Source organism: Oryzias melastigma, linkage group LG10 (assembly GCF_002922805.2).
Source record: "Oryzias melastigma strain HK-1 linkage group LG10, ASM292280v2, whole genome shotgun sequence".
Taxonomy (NCBI): domain Eukaryota; kingdom Metazoa; phylum Chordata; class Actinopteri; order Beloniformes; family Adrianichthyidae; genus Oryzias; species Oryzias melastigma.
Genome location: NC_050521.1, coordinates 13,716,584 through 13,737,952, shown reverse-complemented (window position 1 = coordinate 13,737,952; position 21,369 = coordinate 13,716,584). Strand labels below are relative to the sequence as shown.

Genomic DNA, 21,369 nt, shown 5'->3' with positions numbered 1-21,369 from the left:
AGAAAACCCACGTATGCACAGGGAGAACATGCAAGCTCCACACAGAAAAGGACCCAGCCAGGATTTTGGATCAGGGCCTTTCTCGCTGTGAGGCGAGAGCGCTAACCACTGTTCCGCCGTTCAATAAAAGCTTAAATGCCCCCGTAAAATATAAAAAAAAAAATTTCCAAGAGAAAAATATTTTATTAGATTTCAATGAAAAAATCTGCATATTTATTCCTCTTTGCAAAGGTAATATAGAGGAAATACCAATTTTAATCAATTCTGTGGTTAATTTAAAGACAAAATGCGGTCTAAAGAAGAGTCAAAGTTTCATTGTTTCATTCAGAAAATTTACCAAACCAACAGAGAAAAGTATTTATATCTTTGCTGTGTTTGGAAAGATAGAAGAAAATCAAGACAAATATGAACCCTGGTTGTAGGAATTTAGGATTTCTTTGTTTTTACTCCACATACAAAATGCTAAAAAAAAAAAAAATCCATCACCAGTGCTTTGGTTGGTTTTGTTAAGCATCACAGTGACTACAACAGACTTTCTTATCGTTACCAACATGTGTTTCATTGAAGGTAACACAATTAGCTCCAGTTTTCCCAAAAGCAAGAAGCACATGCATCAAAAAAACAATGCAAACCACGGCCTCAGAAAGACTACAGCCTCATCCCCTAAGCCTTCCTGACATTCTCAAAGCTCCGCTGTAGCCTGGTGTGAGTTTATGCATCGATTGTCTGCCGCACCTGCTTGCCTCTGGCTCAGTGAAACTGTCAGAGCTGGAGGAATTTTCACAAAGGCAGCAGAGTGTAACCCATCTTGTCCCTTTTCGAAGCCTGTCTGGGCATTTAAACAGAAGAACACAGAAGCAATGGTCTGGCTAATAGCACAACTGAGGTGAGACAATCCAGCTGAGGGATCTGTCAGGAGAAAGGCCCGCAGACGAGGGAGGTGCGAGGATTTTGTATTAAATGTTCAGTCCTCTTTGCTTCACAGAGGACCTTCTATTCATTGCTGCGATCTGATTCAGCAAGACAATCCAAAAATAGAGAAAACGTGTGAATTGGAGGAGAGCTTCAGCTCACTTCCCGCATACTCTGGGCTCAGTTTCCAAAGTTGTATGTACAAAGCCATCCAATGACGTGGCAGTCATAGATCCCATATAGCATAGTGTGGGAGTTAAGTTAATCAGGTGCATAAAGAAACAAATAAAAAAATATTTAAAATGTGTTATTGTCCTTATACCTTTTTATCTGAAGTATTTCTTGAAGTTACTGGGCCGACCTGACCTCAGATAAGTGAAGGGAAATAGAAGGATAAGAGGATTTACTGACCTTGGCCTGGGAGTTGAGCTTGCCCATCTCCAGCTCATTACTGTGGTGCCGACCGTTGGCCTTGCAGAGGCGTATGAGGCCGGACTTGATGCGGAGAACTAAGTAGTAGAAAGACTTGGGGCTGGGGACCAGGTTGAAGGGGGCAGGCAGGGTGCGGCCCTCATCAAAATAGGAAAGCCACAGTTTGGCACGGGCGAACTTCCACTCCACGTCAGCGTCCTCCTGCACAGACGACACGTTCTCTCAGTCTTTCACTGCTCCAGGCGTTTTGTTTCTAGGCCACACTTTATTTCTCTCACTGGAGCAAAAACGATCTTTGTCAATATTTATTGACTTGTTGACAACATTACGACCTTTCATTATTGATCGGCCACGTACTTCTATCTCCTGGTATGAGCTGTTGATCATGGCGATGAGCATGTTGAGAAGAACGACCACCATGGTGACATTATAGACTCCGTACAGCACGTAGCCAATGTTCTCTATGAACTTGTGGTCGTATTTTAGCACCACTGAGATCACTTCAGACAGTCCGAATATCGACCAGAAGAGAGTCTTGAAACTCTCCTCCACCCTATGACATAAGAGAGGAAGAAAAGCAAGGTAACATTCTTTGTATCTAGACAGATTTGATGTATTTGTATGGCACTTGGAAACTCTACAGGCATACACGAATAAAGGTAAATGCTTTAGGACAGAAATCACAGCTTGAAGAAGTATTGAGTATTACATTTGCATTTAAAAATAAAAAGAGTTACGTCACATGAGTGCACGAGAAAGTGGGTCCATCTATGTTTACTTTGCAGATCTATGAGCCCTGCTGGGTTTGTGCATCATTTAGACATCAGGCATGGATTCAACTTATGTGCCATTCTATGATTCAGATAAATCAGCAGTTTCTAATGTGAACTGATCATCAAATTGAATAAGTGATGTGGTCAGTTCTCCTGGATTTGGTCCAAACTGACCTTTCTAACAGTGTTTTTTTTCTTTTCTTTTTAAAGAGTGGATAGAAAACTACTACAAGTTCACCCAGTTGCAAATAAAAGATTAAATAGCTTCTCTAAATCTTGTCCAAACATGAACTTTTACACAGGGTATCAACAGATTTTAAGGAGTTAACTTTAAGACTTTGAAAAAAAATCTATTTGATAGTTATTTAAGTCCCACTTTAGGGATCTCATACAAAAACAAGCCATAATATGTCCAATCGGAAAACCAAATCTCATGTTGCCACTCTTCTAGCAAGTAATATAATCTTCTCCCAACATATACGGATGTTTTTAGTAATAAAAGGGAATATTTTTCCACCAATATTGGCATTACTGTCATTCCTGTTATTAAAGTGACCAAGGTAGAGACAAATTAATGAAATGTAAGTGGTTTAATGTTACCTTTATCATAACTGCATTCAACACATATTAGAGCTGAAATTACAGCAACATCTGCATCATCTATATCACATTCAGCTTCCCAGAGCTGATGGAGCTCTTCAAATTTCAAACAATCTAGTAAATGCTTTCATTGGTTTAAAATGAGATTTTATTGATATTTCATTATATATACAGTCATTTCTGTGATGGACTGGCAAACCATCAAGGATGTGCCCCGCCTTTGTCTGACAGTGGCTGGATAGGCTCCAGCAACCATGTAACCCTCTCAGGAATAACTGTTTAGAAAACATATTAGAAAACAGATAGAAGGATGGATGGATAGACCAAAGATGTTAGAGCACAACATAGAATCACTCCAGCCGTACGATGGAGCCAAAATATCGATAGTATCGATCTCAAGTTGGTATCGGCTTTCAATCAAAGTTTTGGTCCATAAAACCCTAAAATTAATTAGAAACAATGCTTCTCATTTACTGAAATAATACATTTTGTCTTGTTCAGCTGAATGACTGTTTTCAGGGCTCCAAATAAGGAGAAAATAAATCTGATAATCATGGTCACTTGTTAAAGTGTTATCAACTAAGATCACATTTTACTCCTCCCTTTGATGCTACACCATTTGGAGATTCTGTGACCAGTTAAATCAAAATGATCACATCTTTGTTGACCTTCCTGCAAAAACCTGCACTGCCATCCAAGGAAACCCCTTAAGAGTTTACCTGACCAAAAACTCATGCATGTGGGATCTTTTGAGGATTGTGTCTAAAACGAACCTATTTGCACCCAAGGACTATTATACCCAACAAAGTCGACATTTTTAAAAATTCATGGTTTCTAAATTACTTTTTTCATCAGGGTGTCGATGTGAATAAAATTCCTAATCCCTGTGGCTGAATAGAGGCCCCCTCTTATGATCCATATGTCTTTTTTTTCCATGGAAGTTAAATTAAACTCTGCAAATGTTTCAATTAAAGAACGGGTCTTTCTTTAACTCTCAGGGTCCAGGTAAGTGACCTGGCATGTTTGTGTAAGTCATACAAGGTATAACCGCCAAAACCTGCATGACCTGTGAATGCTAACACTCAAACACGCTAACATATACATGTTTTGAAATGTTCCGCAAGTGGAGAACTCAGATTCAAGATGACAGAGTGGGGTCACAGTGAGAAGAAGGTTTGCAGTTTCTGTCAGAATCTTAAAAAAAAAAAAAAAAAATTCCACCTGAAGAAATATTATTTAGTCATTCGGCAAGCTGAGTATTGGACCAAAAGAAAACAACAGCAACAAAAAAATAAAAAACCCTCCAAACCCAGGTTGAAGTTTCTCCTCTTTTCCATCTCTCACAGTAAAACCAAGACTCTTCTGGGTGCTTCAGCTTTTCAACCTTGCAAGAACAAAGAAAAACCAAAAAACTCTTTGATCTTCAAGTCTGTGTGTGTTCCTTCCCAGCCTGGACACAGAAAATTTAAGACTGCACCGTGTTATTGTAAGAATAAATCTTTTTCTTGCTGTAACTTTAAACAATTGACAATGTTGGCGAATTTTTGCTTTTATGGCACAAGTTATGGTTGTGTGAATGTATATTAAGAAGGTGGCACCCTTCCCTCATGAAGCCAAAGCCATTGAAACAACTTGATATTTTGATATAGTAATGCAGAATAGTTTTTGTCACATATTGTTTCTGCTGCTGTTAGATGTAGCCTGTTACTGTGATTACGGGTATTTCCACGAGATGACACATTTGTGATTGAGGCCGTAACTGTGGCTGCATACAGAACAAGAATGTTTGCAATGAGCAGAAAATGAGTAGGACAGACTAAATGCAGAGAAGTGATGAGAAAAGTGGTACCTTTGCAGAGTTTAACAGTTCACTTGAGAAAAACTGCTAGGTTTTCTTTGCCCATTCTGCATGCTGTCATTTATAGCATATCAATGGTGCAGAAATTTCAATTACTTTTTTTTTTTTTACATAGATTCACAACCGTCTTGACAAAGAGCTTTGTAAAGGAAGCTATAAAAGCACGAATACAGGCAAAAATAGATTTTAACATTAATAAATTCTAAAATCCAATTTGTCTAGATTCTTTAAAAATGAACACTTTTGTGTTTAACTCTGAATGGGACCCTCCTCCAAGCTTTCAGTTCCAGCTTTCCAGTTTTCAGGACCATCTTGCTGCTCAGACCTGAAACTCAGCATGCTTGTTTTTCACCATCTTTGTGGGAAGTTTCCTTGACCTTCAAACTTCAAGCATGTACTTGACACAGATGGTCCTGAAGACACTCCATATGCTAGGCTGTTAGCATCTCACACCTAGCTATTATGTGCTGTATTGTCTCAGGCATCTGTACACTTAGGCTCGTGACTTGTGTTGTAGATTCAATTTTGTGCTCAGTCTCTTCCTGTGACACATGCCATTTGAGATTCTCTTGTTTATATAAAATAAAAGCATTACTCAGATATTTAAAGCTTTTTCGTTATATTTGCTGAGATGCAAACAGTAAGAATTTTTCACAATATGAGGTAGTTAAGTGTCTTTGAAGCTTTTCTTTTAAAAATAGCATTTTGTCATTAAATTACAAAGTGGATTAATAACCAGTAATGATACAGGGAGGAGCTTTTATACAATGATTGCAAGGAGGACAACAATGACATCTGACATGGCTTTGAAGATGGTTTAGAAATCGGACAGTGAAGACTATAAGGCCGGGGATCAAGACAAAACGTTAGCCGTGACCATTACGTATAGCATGAGGCTATTTCATCATAATCAAAGGCCAAGTCATTCTGGGAAAAAAGAGAGGCGTTTCATTTCATCAGAGGATGTGTCAGATGTTATATCCTTGTAGGAAAGCTCTGCTGTTTGTTCTCATGCTGCACTAAAAATAGCCAACAGGAGGATATTTTGTCAAACCATCCTAAGAGTCTAAAGATTTGGCAGGTTGTTGGTCTGAAGTTTACACATGTTACGTTACACGTGACCCATTCTCCACATAAACAACCTGGCAGTTTTTTCTATCATGTTGTAATCACATTAATAATATCACCTGGTCTAGTTATTTCCATCTGTGCAATATCAACCATCTCCACCCCTCATCTCTTCTCTTCCCCAACCAATCCCTCAACATTCTTCAACAGGTCCAAAAATCAGCAGCTCACATGGTTACAAACTCCTCCCTCATTCAACCACATCATACCTGTTCTCCAGCAGCTCCTCTGGCTCCAGGTCAAACACAGAATTGACTTTAAACTCCTGCTGTTGACTTTCAAAGCCATCCACAACCTCGCTCCCCCATTTCTGTCCAGTCTCCACAACATTTCCCTCGTCCTCTTTCAGCACCATGGGGTGGACAGAGATTTAAGTTTGGAACTCACTTCTCACAGATATCAGGATTATTGACTCCATCCTAGTCTTTAAATCAAAGTCTACTTAACTGACCGTGTTACTTTAAACCACTTCTTTTTTATTTACTTTTACTATTTAATTGATGTGATGTGATACCAATGACCCTGACTTTATTGTTTGATCTTATTTTATCCATAGAGTGTCGATCAAAGAAAAGAGTTTTACATTTTTAATTAAAAAAATATTTTAAACTCAAATTATCCAGTTTTTTATATTTTGAAGCCACTTTTAAGGCTGTAAAATGTGAACTTTAAAAAAATTGTGAAATTATTTGCTACAGTTGAAAGTGAAAACCTTACTTTTCTTGGATATTTAAAATAACACATATTTGAAAAAACAACATGAATACGACTATTAGCCTTGATTGTTCGTTTGTTTTGGATTTTGTTTTTTTTCTGTACTTTCTGAGAAAAAGAACAAAGTTAATAATTATAAGGTTACATTAAATGTATAATAATTCGGTTTTCAGTTATTTTTTTAGATGTGCTCTTAGATGGGCTTTTTGAAACAACAAAAGAAAAACCCCATCAGAATGCTTTTATGACTCTCACAGACTTTTATCGATACACCTACAGAGTCTACAGTAGTTTAATGGAGCAGCAATTTGTTTTCTTTGTCAGGTTGGTGCAATTTTAGGTTTGAAATTAAACATTAAAATGTTATAGATTCTCACCAAACCCCTTCAGTTGTGATGCAGATATCCTCAAATCAAAGCTGAGTAAAGAGGGTGCACTTGAAATAACCTTAAATGCTGCAGATTGAATACAAATAGGAGGGTAATTTGAAGGTTCATGTTCTCCTTTAGCACAAGGAGAACAGCGAGTATTGCTGTGCATCATCCTTTGCTTTGCTTGCCTTGCTTTCCTGCTTATTTAATTTACTGAAATCTTTGTGAGACAGAGGAAGCACAATTATGGACAATTTTAAATATATCCCTGGAGATCAACAGCACTGATAAGTTTAAATTTGTCTAATGCATGCTGAGGGACTGCTGGTGTGTGTATTATGCAATATCCCGTTACAGAGATGGAGGAGATACTTGATTCTCTGGATACTGGGAGACTTTTTTCTTCTACTGCATGATTAATTTCCAAACTGTGAGCACATGCATGTCTTTTCTACAGCCTTTTGCGACAAGAGATGTCTGTCTGGAGACAGTGATAGACGGTCTGCTATTATTTCCTGCAGAGAGTGCCGCCTCCCTTAAGGCTGCACGAAGCATGACAGCCTCACTCACATACTAAAGCTCCCAATCATGTTTCCATCACTTTAAAGGGCATTGCTCGGCCTTCTATTATTTTCAAAGGAACCTGCCCTAACCTTAAACTAAAAACGGATCCCGATGTTGCTTAAAATGAAGAATCCGAGCGTTTCTTTTCTTCCACAACTCAAGCACTCAGTTCTGCAGAAAAACGGATGGTGAAGAAGCGATGCTGCTTCTCACTCCCTGTCTCTACCATAATCATGCCACATGCAGCACGGTACACGTCTGTGTGTGGGAGACCGGTGACTCACCTCGGCTCTGCAGGAGAACACCAAACCTAATCAGCAGTAGGACCAAATCAACCCCTTCGCCCCAGAGACAAGCTCTTATCCTCAGTTGGTGTTTTGGGTTTTGAAGCTTCACTCTGAGCTCCTAATATTTCCAATGCTCTTACAACTTTCTCTTTATTACTCTCCAATGCCACTGTTTTTCCTGTCCTTTAGGAGTTCCTGTCATTATTTTTTTTAAGTTATATCTTTCTTGTCATCATCTTGTCTTGAATTATTTTCCACTTTTGTAAGAAATACTTTACCTGATCAAAGCTGAAATGGGTGTAAATGCAAATGTGGCTGCACCGAGTGCTCTGCCCTTTATCTGTCTGTGCTTACTCGCATATTAAATTCTTGCTCTCTACTCGTTTGTAGGGAAAAAAAACATAAAACATCTTTAAATATTAAACTGAATTTCATCTTCCATCTGTTGCACAAAAGCTGCCGTCACCATGGGAACCAAGAGGGGCGGGGCTGTGTCCACTAATGAACGGACAAATTGGACTCACGAGGGATGTGTGTGTGTGAGGCTTTCAGGGAGACACAAATTAGGCGGGAAGAAAGTGAAGCCAAGAGAGGATGTTGTGTGTTTGTCTGCAGTCAAGCTGCGAGAGGAATTAGACAGGAGACTCCACAAGATGCGCAATTAAGAGTGTTTTGATAGAGAATTAAGCATTGCATCAAATCTCTTTTCAATTTTGCCAGCTAACGCAGAGTCTGCCTGTTTCTGTCTCCACGGTGGTCTGCGTTGTTAACTTGTAAGTGTTGGGCTTATTCTGAACTTAGAATAATTATCCATTAGCTAATGTCCCATACTTTAACTAAAACAGGACAAGATATAAACATATCAATACTGAGCTTTAAAACAGAGAATGTGAAAATTAAAAAAATAATCAAATAAATATATTTGTTGCATTTTAGAAGCTAACACTATATAAATAATTACGTGCGTGTGCGCTAGGCAACATATATTTGAGTAATCATTTGGATTGTTGACAGAAAAACTAACTTTTGAGCAAACAAATAACCACTCAGCGCTATAAACTGTGCAGCCCTGGTCACAGGGAAAACTAAAAAGCAAAATGATTGATTATGACTCTGTTTCTGCTCCTGCAGCATTGGGTGAAAAAGCCATTAGTGTTTGCCAGACACTTTTATTTTTCTATATATCCTAGGCCATTAACCTTGCTGTTTCTTGAGTCAGTTGCTTCTGAAGGAGGAAGCAACAACACTTCTCAAAAGGGCAGAAAAATAAACCTTTTTGCATTTAGGCTATTTTTTTAAATAGGTATTTAAGTTAAGATAAATGAAGTAAATGCAAGCGTGACTGATATTTCTCTCTAGTGATTCAGTGGCGTGAGGCATTTCATGTTTTTAAAGGACGACTCAAGATCTATCTTTATGATCTGGCTTCTAGTTGAAATTTAGAAATATATTTATTTGATATTCAAATCATTTTATCTCTTAATACTTTTTAAAATGTTTTATTTATGACCCATTTTTGTGACTGACTATATATGCTTTTAGTTTGTATCTTTTCGTTAAGCATTGAGCCAGGCTTCTGCTTGGGTTTATATTTTTATTTATACTTTTTAGTTTTTTTTTTTTTCCACGTGTCAGTTTATGCTTTCATTGTTTTATAAATTCTTTTTAAATTACTTTAAGCCTGTAAAGTACATTGCATTACTTTTGTATGGAAAGTTCTTCATAAATATAGCTTGATTTGATAGAATATGTATATATATTTTACTGTAAGTGTGCAACTTACACTATGTAATGGGTTTGTGGGTAACTATATTTTGGCTAGTGAATATATTTTCTGGACTTTACCAAATATTTCTAATATAAAGCACAACACCTAGTATAACTCACAACACATCAGGAGACAGATTCTCCCCAAAACTGCTGAGCTGCTGCTGCTTCTATTTAGCTCCGCCTGCAGAAGTCACAGAGACAATGGCACGCCATACATCAAGACATCCCATCACAAAGCGAAGCAAGCATCTGTCATTTTGCTGCGTCATGGGTCACCTTAGGCCCATCCCTTAACTTTTGATTTTCTCTTGTGTGGGCCAAACTGTGCTACAAACATTTTATATAAAAGGTCAGGAGGATGACTTCATTAACAAATCTACCTTTAAGCTTTTAAAAAACATCAAGATCACCCCAATAAGTTTACCAAAGTCTTTGTTATTCTCTTTACTATGGCAGTACTTAATCTCCAAGTAATTATGATTAAAAAAAAAAGGTCCACACACAACAACCTAAATAATGTGAAATGTTATGTGGTTTACTCAAACTCCTTAACTTTGTTAAATTATTGTGCTAAAATAAACATGCTTTGTCACAACAGACTTCTGTCTGTCTCAGAAAACAATTTACATGCAGAGAAAACTCTCAGCAAAAAGGGATGGGATACTGTTTTAGTTGCAGCTTCAAATAATTGTTATTGCTGCGATTTAACTTCAAATTAAAAGCATTAAAATAAAAGCTGAATAAAGACAAACATTGACATGGTCTTCAAAGAGAACAAAAGTCAGGGATTGGATGTGTGTTCATAGCAATTATGGAAAATTTGATAATTCGACAAAGAACTTAATAGTTGTTTTTGTGTTTGTCAACATTTTTATCAAGAGTTTGTGTAACCTGATAGAAATAAAATGTTAATTTGAGAAAAAGTGGAAAAAAAATAGACTTTCAAGTAATTTTTGATACTTTTTGTTACTTTCACTGTCATTTAAATAAACTTGCTTGTCATTAATTAATTAGGCTGTTCTGTCCAATTTTTTTTTATTTCTAGCAACAATGTTTGACATCCTAGGACCAGATTAAAGAGGAGATAAATCAGCAATGAAAGAAAAAAAAGTCATACATACATATCTATATACAAAATCTTGCAGCTGTGATTCATTTTGATGGCTCAATCTAACATAAGCACTGCAGGAAAAACCAACAAAGAAACCAAAATTGCGGAAAACAAGCAGTAAAAATTAAAAGAATGAAAAAAAGAAGAGCAAAAAGACATCTGCTGCTTTTTTGGCTGTAATTCTGGCCTTGGAAGCGTTTCCTCTGCTGCCTAAAGTCAGCCACACATCCACCAAAAATGAACACTTTCTTTTGGCCTTTACACCTCACAGCACATCCAGTTATCCACATTAAAGCTTGTTTCTGACATTCCCACCAACTGTGGCCAAAAACAACACATGCCGTTACCCAGCCTGGAAGCAGAACATGCTTTTAGAGCCATGTCTGGCCTAATAACTCCTTCCAGTGTCGGAAGTGAGGCACACATGCGAGAAGCAGCTGGAATTAGGCTCCAAAAAGTCCTGCTAACTGCGTTCCTGACAGACATTTCTGAAGGGGAGATTCCCCCGTTATTCCTCTTAACCAGACTGACATTCACTACTTAAGTTGACAATTTGTTCCAGGAGTTATGCTTCCTCGTCGCTGTATGACTATGTCTCAAATGACTGTCTGCTCAAGTCTAAGTATTCTAACTGAATGGCAGGAAAAAGTGCTTCTATTATCTGAGCAGTGATGGGAATCTAACGATGGGAGCACTTAAACAGAATCAGTATAGACTAAGAAGTCAGTCTATCACTGCTTTTATTTTTTTCTGCTCATCTCATCAGGCTGCAGTTAATCTAAAAATTAAAAGTCCCCCCTCAAGCCATTTCTTGATTAAGAAATCATATAATCATTCTAAGATTTAAGGAAGCCAGACACAACATGTCTACTCAAGCAAGAGGACATTGATTCTGTGGCTTTTTGTGTTTTTAGATACAAAATTAGTTCAAAACAAACCTACAGAAATACAGGTTTTGGAAACTATTAAGAAGAGAGCAGGAGTAGAAGGCCTGCTAAATAAATTTTCCTCTGGGGTTATTATTTCTATGAAACCTTTTGATGCTTGCTAATCCAAACATGAGCAAGACTTCAATTCATCAATAAACAGATCAATAGCAAAATGCAATCTCCTTCTTTAATTAGCCTTTAGGCACACGAATGCTGCTTTTTTTTGTGTTGGTGAAGAAAAAGAGAGGCTTACGTAAATCCCAGAAAAACTGTTTCTGCAATGACATTTTTGCTCAAGACATGAACATTTGCTTAAATATATAAATCAATTTAAAAAAAGCCTTCTTTTGGATTTGGCTTTTTTTTTTACTCAATTTGATTTAATCAGTAAAGTGAGATTTTGCTTTTCAGAAAAGTTTCAAATAGAACCTTGTACTCATGTTTGATTTGATTTAATTTAATTAAAGACGTGGGGTCATTATTATACCACTGGTACAATATATATATATATATATATATATATATATATATATATATATATATATATATATATATATTAACTTTTAATGGTTGATTTATTTTTCATATTTTGCATTTTGTTTTAAAATTCTATTTTATTTTAACCCTGACTTTTGAAACAGCTGAAGAGCATTACAGTTATTGTTGTGCAACAATGACAATAAAGGAATTTCTGATTCTAAATGCAACATTAGCATGATTGCTAGCATGATCGCTAGCATGATTACTAGCTACACCAGCTGTAAAAGCTTGAGGTGGAAAAATAAAGAGACGTAAAACTTAATGGAGATGTCTAATAATCATACCAGCCCCTCTATTAGAGAATTATTATTAAATTAACCAAAAATAATAAAGGTTTCACTTTGATAAATTCCTGAAAACAAACTTGTAAACAACTCAGGGTTTGAATAAGACGTGTGTACACTTAAATAAACTTTACCCTACTCATCTTCATCAAGAACAATTTGTCCCAAATTCTAAATAGTTTTCATGGATTACTCACATCATAATGACTTTCTTAAAAAAGAGAAACTAATAAAAAGGATTACAAAAAAAGCCAATTGAATGGAGTACAGTTTTTATAGTGAAGTTACTAAAAGACTAAAAATTGGCAAAGCTCTAAAGCTACGACATAGGCTGTGCCATTTACAGTCCTACACTGGCCATGCCATATGAATAATTCTTTTTTTTTTCTGTGGACGTGATGAGCCACATCTATGTCTGTCACCCTCAAATTTTAAGTCTGTTGTGATTTTGTTGCCCAAATGAGCCTCTGTCATTCCCTTTAGAGCTAAAAGATCTTCTGGTTTGTTCAAATGTCATTCCTTCATTTGTTGGAGTTTGTTTTTTGTTATCTAAAAGACTTATTTCCTGCCCTTTTTTTTCAACCTTTTCTATGTTTTTTTTCATTTTGTTTCTTTTTTTTTGTTTCTCAAACATTTATTCGGAATAGGGCTAATGTTTGCATTGATTTTCATCCTTGCCTCTATCTTGCCAAAATTCCTTGCATTAAAAAACCGAGTATTACTAATTTTTTTCTTTTCTTCTGATCACTTATCATATCCATTGGGGCATTTCTAGAATAAACATTTTTTCCAACATGAAAGCTGAATAAAAATGAAGCTTAATAAAGAATATGACGAGTGAAGAAAAAATACGGCAGAAAAAAGTAAAGAAGTATCTGCACAGAGTATATATATGTGGATTTTTACACCTTTTCAGGTGGTTATGCTTAAAGCGGCGCTAATCCTGTGAAGATGAGCGTCTGTCTGTTGCTCAGTCTGCATGACCTTCTCTCATCCTCCTTCATTTTCTATCCCTTCTTCGTCTTCCTTTGTCTTTGTACCTTGGCAGGTCTCCCATATTTTGCCTGAGCACAGAGCAAAAACACTCCTCTGCATCGCTCCCTGTGGATGTCTTCTCATCTGTCATCTCTTCAGTCTCCATCTGGCTTCTTGACTTTATCTCATGACTTTGTTTCTGCCACATTCATTCTATTTTATTTCCTCTTCAGCATCACCAAAACCGGTAGAAATATTTTTTCGGAATCTTCAAAAGTCGTCTCTTCTTGTTTTACTCCGGCGTGAAGCCCCCCGACCTGAACAAACTTTCAGTTCTTGCACCTCCCCTTTTTTTTCTTCCTTGTGTGGAGCTGTCACTATTAGGGCATAAAGAAGTGTCTGTTACTTCACTCAGGCAGTTTAAACCTACAATGCACCTCTATTTATGAAAATATCTGAAAATAAATGCATTTATTTTAATCCATGTAGGCACCTTTAGCAGCACATACACACAGAAGCCGTGGGGATTTCTGTGTGTGAATGATTTGCACGTTAGAGGAAAACTGCGTGGGCACTCGACAAAGAGCATCTGGGGTGTGCGTGTCTTAAAATTTGGGAGCCAGAATTGTCTTTAAGCCTGCAGGCTTTGGTGACATGTGTGTCTCTGTCTTCATTAAGTCCTATCAAGCTGGGAGTTTGTGTGTGTGATACTGTGCTGTCCCAAACTGTCCTCCCCTCCAACACTTCCCTCTGTCCATCACCCAGCCTGATTGGTTCCCCCCTGGGGTATCATTACCACCTCCACCTGGTGCCCTCCTCAATGAGTCAGAGCTATCAGACAAGCCCTTTCTTCATCAGACGGGCCATGTAAGACATCTAATGTCACACAGCCCCCATGAACACTCGACCACGTCCCCCTCCTACCCAACAAACACACATAATACTGGGGACAATGGGAGTGGACAGATCATTATAGAGCAGCTATCATTAAAATCCACAGTAAACTTATGATATTTTCCACTGGTAAATTAAATCTGAAAAGACCAAAAAGAAAAAATTAAAACAGAGAAAAAAATGCAACCCATGAGAGAGGACAAAAATGTTCTCACAGACAACAACATCCACACATTCAAGTTATTTTTTTAATGATATCTATTGTTTTTCTTTGCAGCCAAACCTGAATCATATTCCTAACTTTACACATGTCACAACGGAATCTTGGTCTAAATTTAATCACATCTCACTTCTAAACACAGCCAGGGAACTTTTAATTGCATCCCTCTACACTGGAAGAGAGCAAATGAAGTCACATGGTCACCCCAACTTCAGGTGAATTCTCCTGCAGGGACAATCCTGACAAAGCAACACATACAAGGACACACACAACACACACAAACACATACATAGACACAGTAAAAAAAAAAAGCTTTGGTTTCTAATCTGCACAATCCTGGCATTTTTCTCTGAAATGTCCAAATCAGCCTGAGAGTTAATGTCAGAGTGACCCCTGGTGGTAAAACTCACACAAGCCGACCTCAGGGTTTTATGCCAAATTACTATCAGCCAGCTCCCCATCAGATCCCTCAAATCTAATAAGAAACCCTGCGGGTCACTGGTTGTATGATGCTAGTTTGAAATAAGCATAGATGCAAATCTCTAAAAAAAAAAAAAAAAAAAGACAGCAAAGAGGACTCGATTATGCTCCAACGAAGGAAGAAAACGTGCCTCCTGATAATGATAAAGGATTCCTCAAGATCTAGGATCTCCTCTGAGCTTGCTGTTTGACACGTTAGAGGTCTTTATTATGAGAAGACTGTCAGGCTGGGACCACGATCTCTCTGACAGGCCACTTCAGCTCCTTTCAACTCTGTTTCTACCTGTCTCTGCACTTGCCAGTTAGCTCTCTGCTCTGCCTGTCTGTTCATCAGGATGGCTGGATATTTGGCTCCATGTGGGCAGCCAAGCGGAAATAACAGCCACCCTTCGCTGAGGCTAAGCAGCTTCTTTATATGCATTTTACCATGTTGGCAAATGAAAATGAGAAACTGCTACCCTCATCACACTCTATTAATCATAAGTAATTCCATGAGATAAATATGAACCTATCAGTAAATAAAACATCAGGATGATGACATTTATTCATTCTTTTTTCCTTTTCCATTAAAATATTTTTATAGACTCAAACCTGTCATATTTGACATCCTTTTTTTCATAAAGTGCACAAAGGGGGATAAATTAGGAATGTTTTTGGCTTTATTTTTTTGCAGAGCAATCAGAGTGTAATATAAACAAGCAAATAGAAAAACTCAACAGTCAATATTGAGAGAAGAAAAAACAGTTTCATCAAAATCACAAAAGAAAACTAAACTAGAAGCTAAAATCCACTAAAATCAACAAAATTCATTGTTACATGCAAGAATGAAATCTACTTTCCTTTTTTTTATTTGCCAGAAGAAAAGCTGAGCTACAGTCATAGTCTTATTTGGGACACAAGTCCAATGCTTTATGCTGCCAGTGTGGAGATAATTTAAACTCTACATGATAGTTGCCTGGATGCAAAGCAACAAGTGTTCACAACTTTTGTGTTCCCACCAGTCCTTTCTTTTTTTAATAAAAAAAAATGCTAGGAAGTGTGAAGAATGGAGAACCGCAACACAGCAGACCTTCCAGCATCTATTTTGCCTGAAAGGTGTTGAATGGAAGATGCACAACAGTTCAATTAATAACAAAGCAAAGATTTAAGACGCCCATATGCTAAAGCCTTTGCAGGGCTTTTACTGGGAAAATAAATGCTGACATGTGATGGACTGAGAGAGACTAGAGGGAAAATGCAATTTGAACATCAGTAATAAAAAGCAGAAAGATCCGTTAAGAAGCCCAAGACTGACATCTTTTCTGCTACTATTGGACAGCGACAGCATGGATCTGATAACATCTTTATGTGAGAAACAGGAAGCCGGGGCAGAGATAAGCTCCAATTATAGAAGGAGACCAAAGTCAATACTGTTAAAAACTGATATGCTTTATTGTCAGATTGCTTTGAAGACTGATGATTTGAATCTTTAAAAATGTTTGAGTCATTTTCTTTTTTTGGAAGCATAAAGAATATATTAAAAAAAAAAAAGTATTAACACAGTTATGAGCAAAAGTTTTCATTCCATTTGTGGATTTTTTTTTTTTTTTTGTAAAACATACAATTTTTGTATTTTTTTTAATTATTATTTTTTTTTAGTTTCATGTTTTTTTTGTCAGTTTTCCAATTTTAAAAAGCTGCCAAACTTTGACCCCCCCATGGATAAGCAGTTAGCAGTAAACAAACTAAATAATCTTTAATTGCGTGACGGTGGACTTTCTGTAAAAGGATAAAATTGTGGGATTAATCCTAACAGTGCTTCTGTGTTGTGGAAAAGGACAGGTAATAGACCCACAGACTTGCTACATGTTTGCATGATTATTGCATTAATTATTCATCTGGTTTTAAAATGACTATTTTTCCCTGTTTTTTTTTTTTTTTAACATTTGTGTTTCCATTTTTAGTTTAATTGACTCTTAATGTGAAAGAATGCTAAAGTTGGGCCTAAACTGGGACAAAAGTGGAGGAACTCCAATTAATCCTAATGAATGTTTGGTCATATAATCAATTAAGAATTAGAAATCATCATTGGAAAAAGTTAGGAAATAATCATATGGATCTAAAGTTTTTTTTTATTATTATTTACAATAAAGCGTTCAAAGGTTCTAAGGTACACCAACAGTTAGTGGCTTTTGTCTGTTGGACTTAACAAAAGAAAGAAAAAAAGGATAAAAGGTTTAGCCAACTAGAATTTTTTTCAGTTTTTACTTTGTAATAATAATAATAATAATAATAGTAATAATGATTAAATACAAGGGACTCCATAAAAACAGGGACTTCAATTATTGATCATTTTAGTTTTATCAAATAAAGACCATTTTCTCCTTTCTTAAATGAACTTTGTGTGACTTTTTATTTTATTTGTTTTTCTTTTAGCCCAATACCTCCATTCAGATAATTGAACTACACCAGTTTTTTTCTGGTGAAAGCAACCAATTCATCAGCAGATATTCTTACCCAGCAATGGACCTCAAAGATAGACATAAGCAAAGAGCAGCATCATCTTAACATTTATGCTCCAAACTCTAAAATAATGCACAACAGTTGGGGAGGATACAACCAGGTCGCTTGGATCTTTCGGATGGCCCGTCTCTCTGAAAACATTGCCTTGTTGAGATAACTCACAAATATCAAGAGGGCTCAACAGAGTGTTCCAGGACTACACCTCTCTGAGTCTGCCCTCATATCCACAGATCTATCAACAAGAGTCTCAACAAACTAGAAATTAGTGAGACTCAACCATTACTGACATCAATACCAGTATCTGAGACAAAAATAAAAAAAAACTAAAGAAAGAGAAATGGAGTGATTGATAAAAATAGGTATATAGAATAAATAAAAAAGAAGACATAGCAAGGAGAGAAGTCAAGACTGACCCAGCCAGTTTAATCTTTTTTTCAATACCAGTCTCCATAAGAAGAGATGAGGAAACACAAGAGAAAATACTTATCATAGCAGTTAAAACATCAACTAGCAAAAAACAATCACTTCCTTAGAATACAACAACCAAGCATATACATTCCTCCTTTCTCCAAACCCAGTAAACTATTTAGAACCAAAAAGTTACAGATTGATAAACAAAGTTACACAGCTGACATGCACAAATCCAGACAATCAAAAAGAAGCTTTTTAGGTTGAGAACCACAGTGTTAAAACACAACCAACAGTCTGACAGCCTTTTTCCTCTGGAACCCATCAAAACTCAAACTTGGTAAAGTCAAGTCATGCTTGACTTTTACTGGGCACTACTGCCCCCCCGACAACCACTAAACAGTAACAGTCACTAACAGTAAATGCAGTTTTCCTCCAATCGTACTGTCATGAACATCATGATTAAAATGAGTCAGGTTTAGCCGTTATTTCTTTGACCATTTGTAGAATCATTTGACCTTGAGAGAATACTTGCTATGATAGTCATTTGTAGGAAGATTCTGCCTTTGTATTAGTTATTTGAATCTCTTTTTGTCCTTTGTATTTTACAAAATGCCTACTTTTAAATACATCTACACACAGTCTGTCCATCAGTTTATGACGAGCAGATGAAAATGCATTTGACTGCGACTCAAGTCAGCAGAAAAAAACAGTATTTGCCTTTTTTTTAGGCAAAAAGGGCATTTCAAATAAAAGTCTTTCTTTATCCTCTGAAAAAGACAGAAAAAAGCAACAAAGGCATCTCTACAGCTCCGATGTTCTTGACTCTCCTTTTATATTTCTGAAGTCAACACTGTTTTTTTCTAAGTAATGTCAATTTTTTCTAAAAGGGAATGATTTCCTTCCTTATCCATAATGCTTTGCGGTTTAGTCCTGTTCTATTTCACTGGAATGCCAGTAACTGTGATACAGAGGGTCATTGCATGTTGCAGAGTTCAATATGCAGCACAGTGAACAGAAGGTTAATGACTCGTGTCTTTTTGAACAGCGAAACAAAATCCAAAACCCCAATGTTTATGGATGTTATGCAAACATTATTCTACATTAGACTGAACCAAATGGGCTGATTACCAGCATTAGACTTTAGATTAAAGTTTGATCTTTTCCGTTGATCCAGCGCTGTGAATGTAATGAACCAGAAAGACAGTCTCATTCCGGCCATGTGGCCACGTCTATTACCCCGGGGATTGTGAGTCGCTTTGCTTTGCCTAGCAGTAATGTACACAACTTTTTTTTTTTAAATACATACAGAGAGTTTACACAGATCCTCAGTGCACGCGGGACCACTCACACAGGCGGGTTTCACTCACGTGGTGAAGGCAGGATTGTACTTGGCTCCCAGGTAGTAGGAGTACAGGTTGAACATGCCAATCATGAAGGCCACAAACACCATGATGAAGATGACCATGAACTTGAAGATGTCTTTGACGGTGCGCCCCAGCGAGATCTGCAGTGGGCCAAAGCTTTCGTTGGCGGGCAGGATGTAGGCGATGCGGGAGAAACTCAGCACCACGGCGATGGCGTACAGGCCCTCTGAGATGATCTGGGGATCAGAGGGTCGCCACTTGTTCCTGGCTGATGGAGGAGAAAGGTTGTCATTCATTTTTCAAAGTTAGTCTGACAATTATTTCTATAACTTCTTGTTCTAAAGCTCCAGAATTACCATTGTACAGAAATCCTTTGTGAAAATGTTCCTGCCCATGAACACTTGGACTGGATTAAATGTACTTAGTTTGAAGATGATGAGTAAATCAGATGCTTTACTCTGTGGAATGTTAGCTTTTGTTTATTGTTGCTCCTAAATGAAAGCGACAGTCTTGGAATTGTGCTAAAAAGGAGGGAGCAGCAGGAAGGAAGGTAATGAAAATGAGCTAAAAGGAAAGCAGAAGGAAGATTTAACAGGAAGGAGAAATTGAGATACCGAAACAACACACACTGAGGTGGCGGCTGAAGGAGAGATTGCAAAGCTAGACTGAGACTCAGATTGATGGAATATGTTAGGCAATAGTAGGAAAACAGGCTCCAAATGCTTCAGTTCCTTCAGTGTTATGACAGCATGACACCACAAGGTGACAGCATCGATGAGGGTTTTAATAATGGGTCACTAAGATGTAGATAGGTTTAACAGGAAGTTGCTTTGGTTCTTTTAGATACATACACATCCACAGTTCAAACACTTCAAGAATGTCCTTCTATTATGACTTAATTCAACCCAAATTGCTGGAAAAATAGTGATTAAAGAACTTTCAACTGCATCTGCCCAATATCTGGTATTGCAAACATACAAAAATTCATATTTCTGTGATTATTTCCTCCCACAGGTATTATATTTAGTCTAAAAAACCTTTTTTTAGACTCAAACTTTTCAGCAGACTCAGCTACAGTTTGAATTAACCAATGAAAATATGGATAGCTGTAATAAAAAGTAACATCCACAAAAGTAGAGAATAAAAAGAAAAGATAAAGGAATAGTAACTTTCTTCAACAAATAATAAATAGAAAAAAAGACAAAAATGTGTCACTTTTTGTACTTTACCCTTAGTAAAAAGTAGTACACTTGAGGTCTATTTTATTAAGCTTTCTTGAGTATTAGAGCAAGTACACTATAAACTAAATATGTGCAGTGTAGGAAATATACTAATAAACTGGAACATTTTAAGTTTAAAAAATAAAGATAGTATAAAAAAAGTAAACTTGAAGCCTCACTTTTAGTATAAAGTAAATATACTTGTAATAGACTAAATACAATACTTTTTGCTAAGGGTATATCAAATAAATTGGAAAAAAGATTTAAATAAAGAGTGCAGCTAAGCTTATGTGGTTTTTTGGGCAAACGGCTTACCGTAGGTGAAGTAGGCAACGTCGTCTGGCAGAGAGGCATTGCTGAGGTCTTCGTCTGTGACGTGCATGTCTACGTACTGCTGGGCTTTGGAGGCTTTCAGGAAAGCCATGAAGCGAGCCGTGAAGGAGGCCACAAATATGGACAACATGCCAAAATCTAGAACATTCCAAAGATGCATGATGTACTCTCTGGGCCCGTCGCTCCAGATCTCTTTGCACTCTGACCAGATCATCCCTACAATGAAGAGATGCATGGACAATACTTGATGGGGATGAAAAAAATTAAAAAATTGAGTAAAATAACTATAATTAAACATGTTATACATTTGGCAACATGAGGATAAAACTTTGAGAGAGGTTGTGAATCTGAATTTCAGCAGCTCCAGCGAGGTCAACTCAACCACCAGTCACTCCAAACACATTCAGTCAACCTGTCGCCCCAAAACCTGCTTTCAAAATTTAACACATGTGAGGAAAAAAACAAACAAACAGCACAACCATATGTTCACCGGCGCACACAAAATGCTCATGTAATGCTGTTAAATGAGTGTGAATGGGAGGCAGGACTTGAGCAGATGGGGAGCAGCTGAGTTCTGACAGATATTGCCGTGGGCTGTTTATTTTTAGAGTTTGTCTTGGTTTGTCAGCCCCTTTCTATTTCCCTGCTTCCTCAAGCTTGCCTCCTTGAACGCCACACGTTCCACACCCGCGTACTT

At 37.1% G+C, this 21,369-nt stretch overlaps 1 protein-coding gene across 2 annotated transcripts in view; it reads right to left on the bottom strand.

Moving 5' to 3' along the window:
• Positions 1–21,369, bottom strand: part of LOC112153636 (short transient receptor potential channel 7) — a 53,564-nt gene that overhangs the window by 8,954 nt on the left and 23,241 nt on the right. For both annotated transcript variants that reach the window (XM_024283998.2, XM_036213902.1), the window contains exons 6-9: positions 20,655–20,888; positions 19,123–19,387; positions 1,702–1,897; positions 1,324–1,545 (exon numbers count right to left, since the gene is read on the bottom strand). In XM_024283998.2, the coding sequence (XP_024139766.1) occupies positions 1,324–1,545; positions 1,702–1,897; positions 19,123–19,387; positions 20,655–20,888 (917 nt within the window). The remainder of the gene's footprint in view (positions 1–1,323; positions 1,546–1,701; positions 1,898–19,122; positions 19,388–20,654; positions 20,889–21,369) is intronic.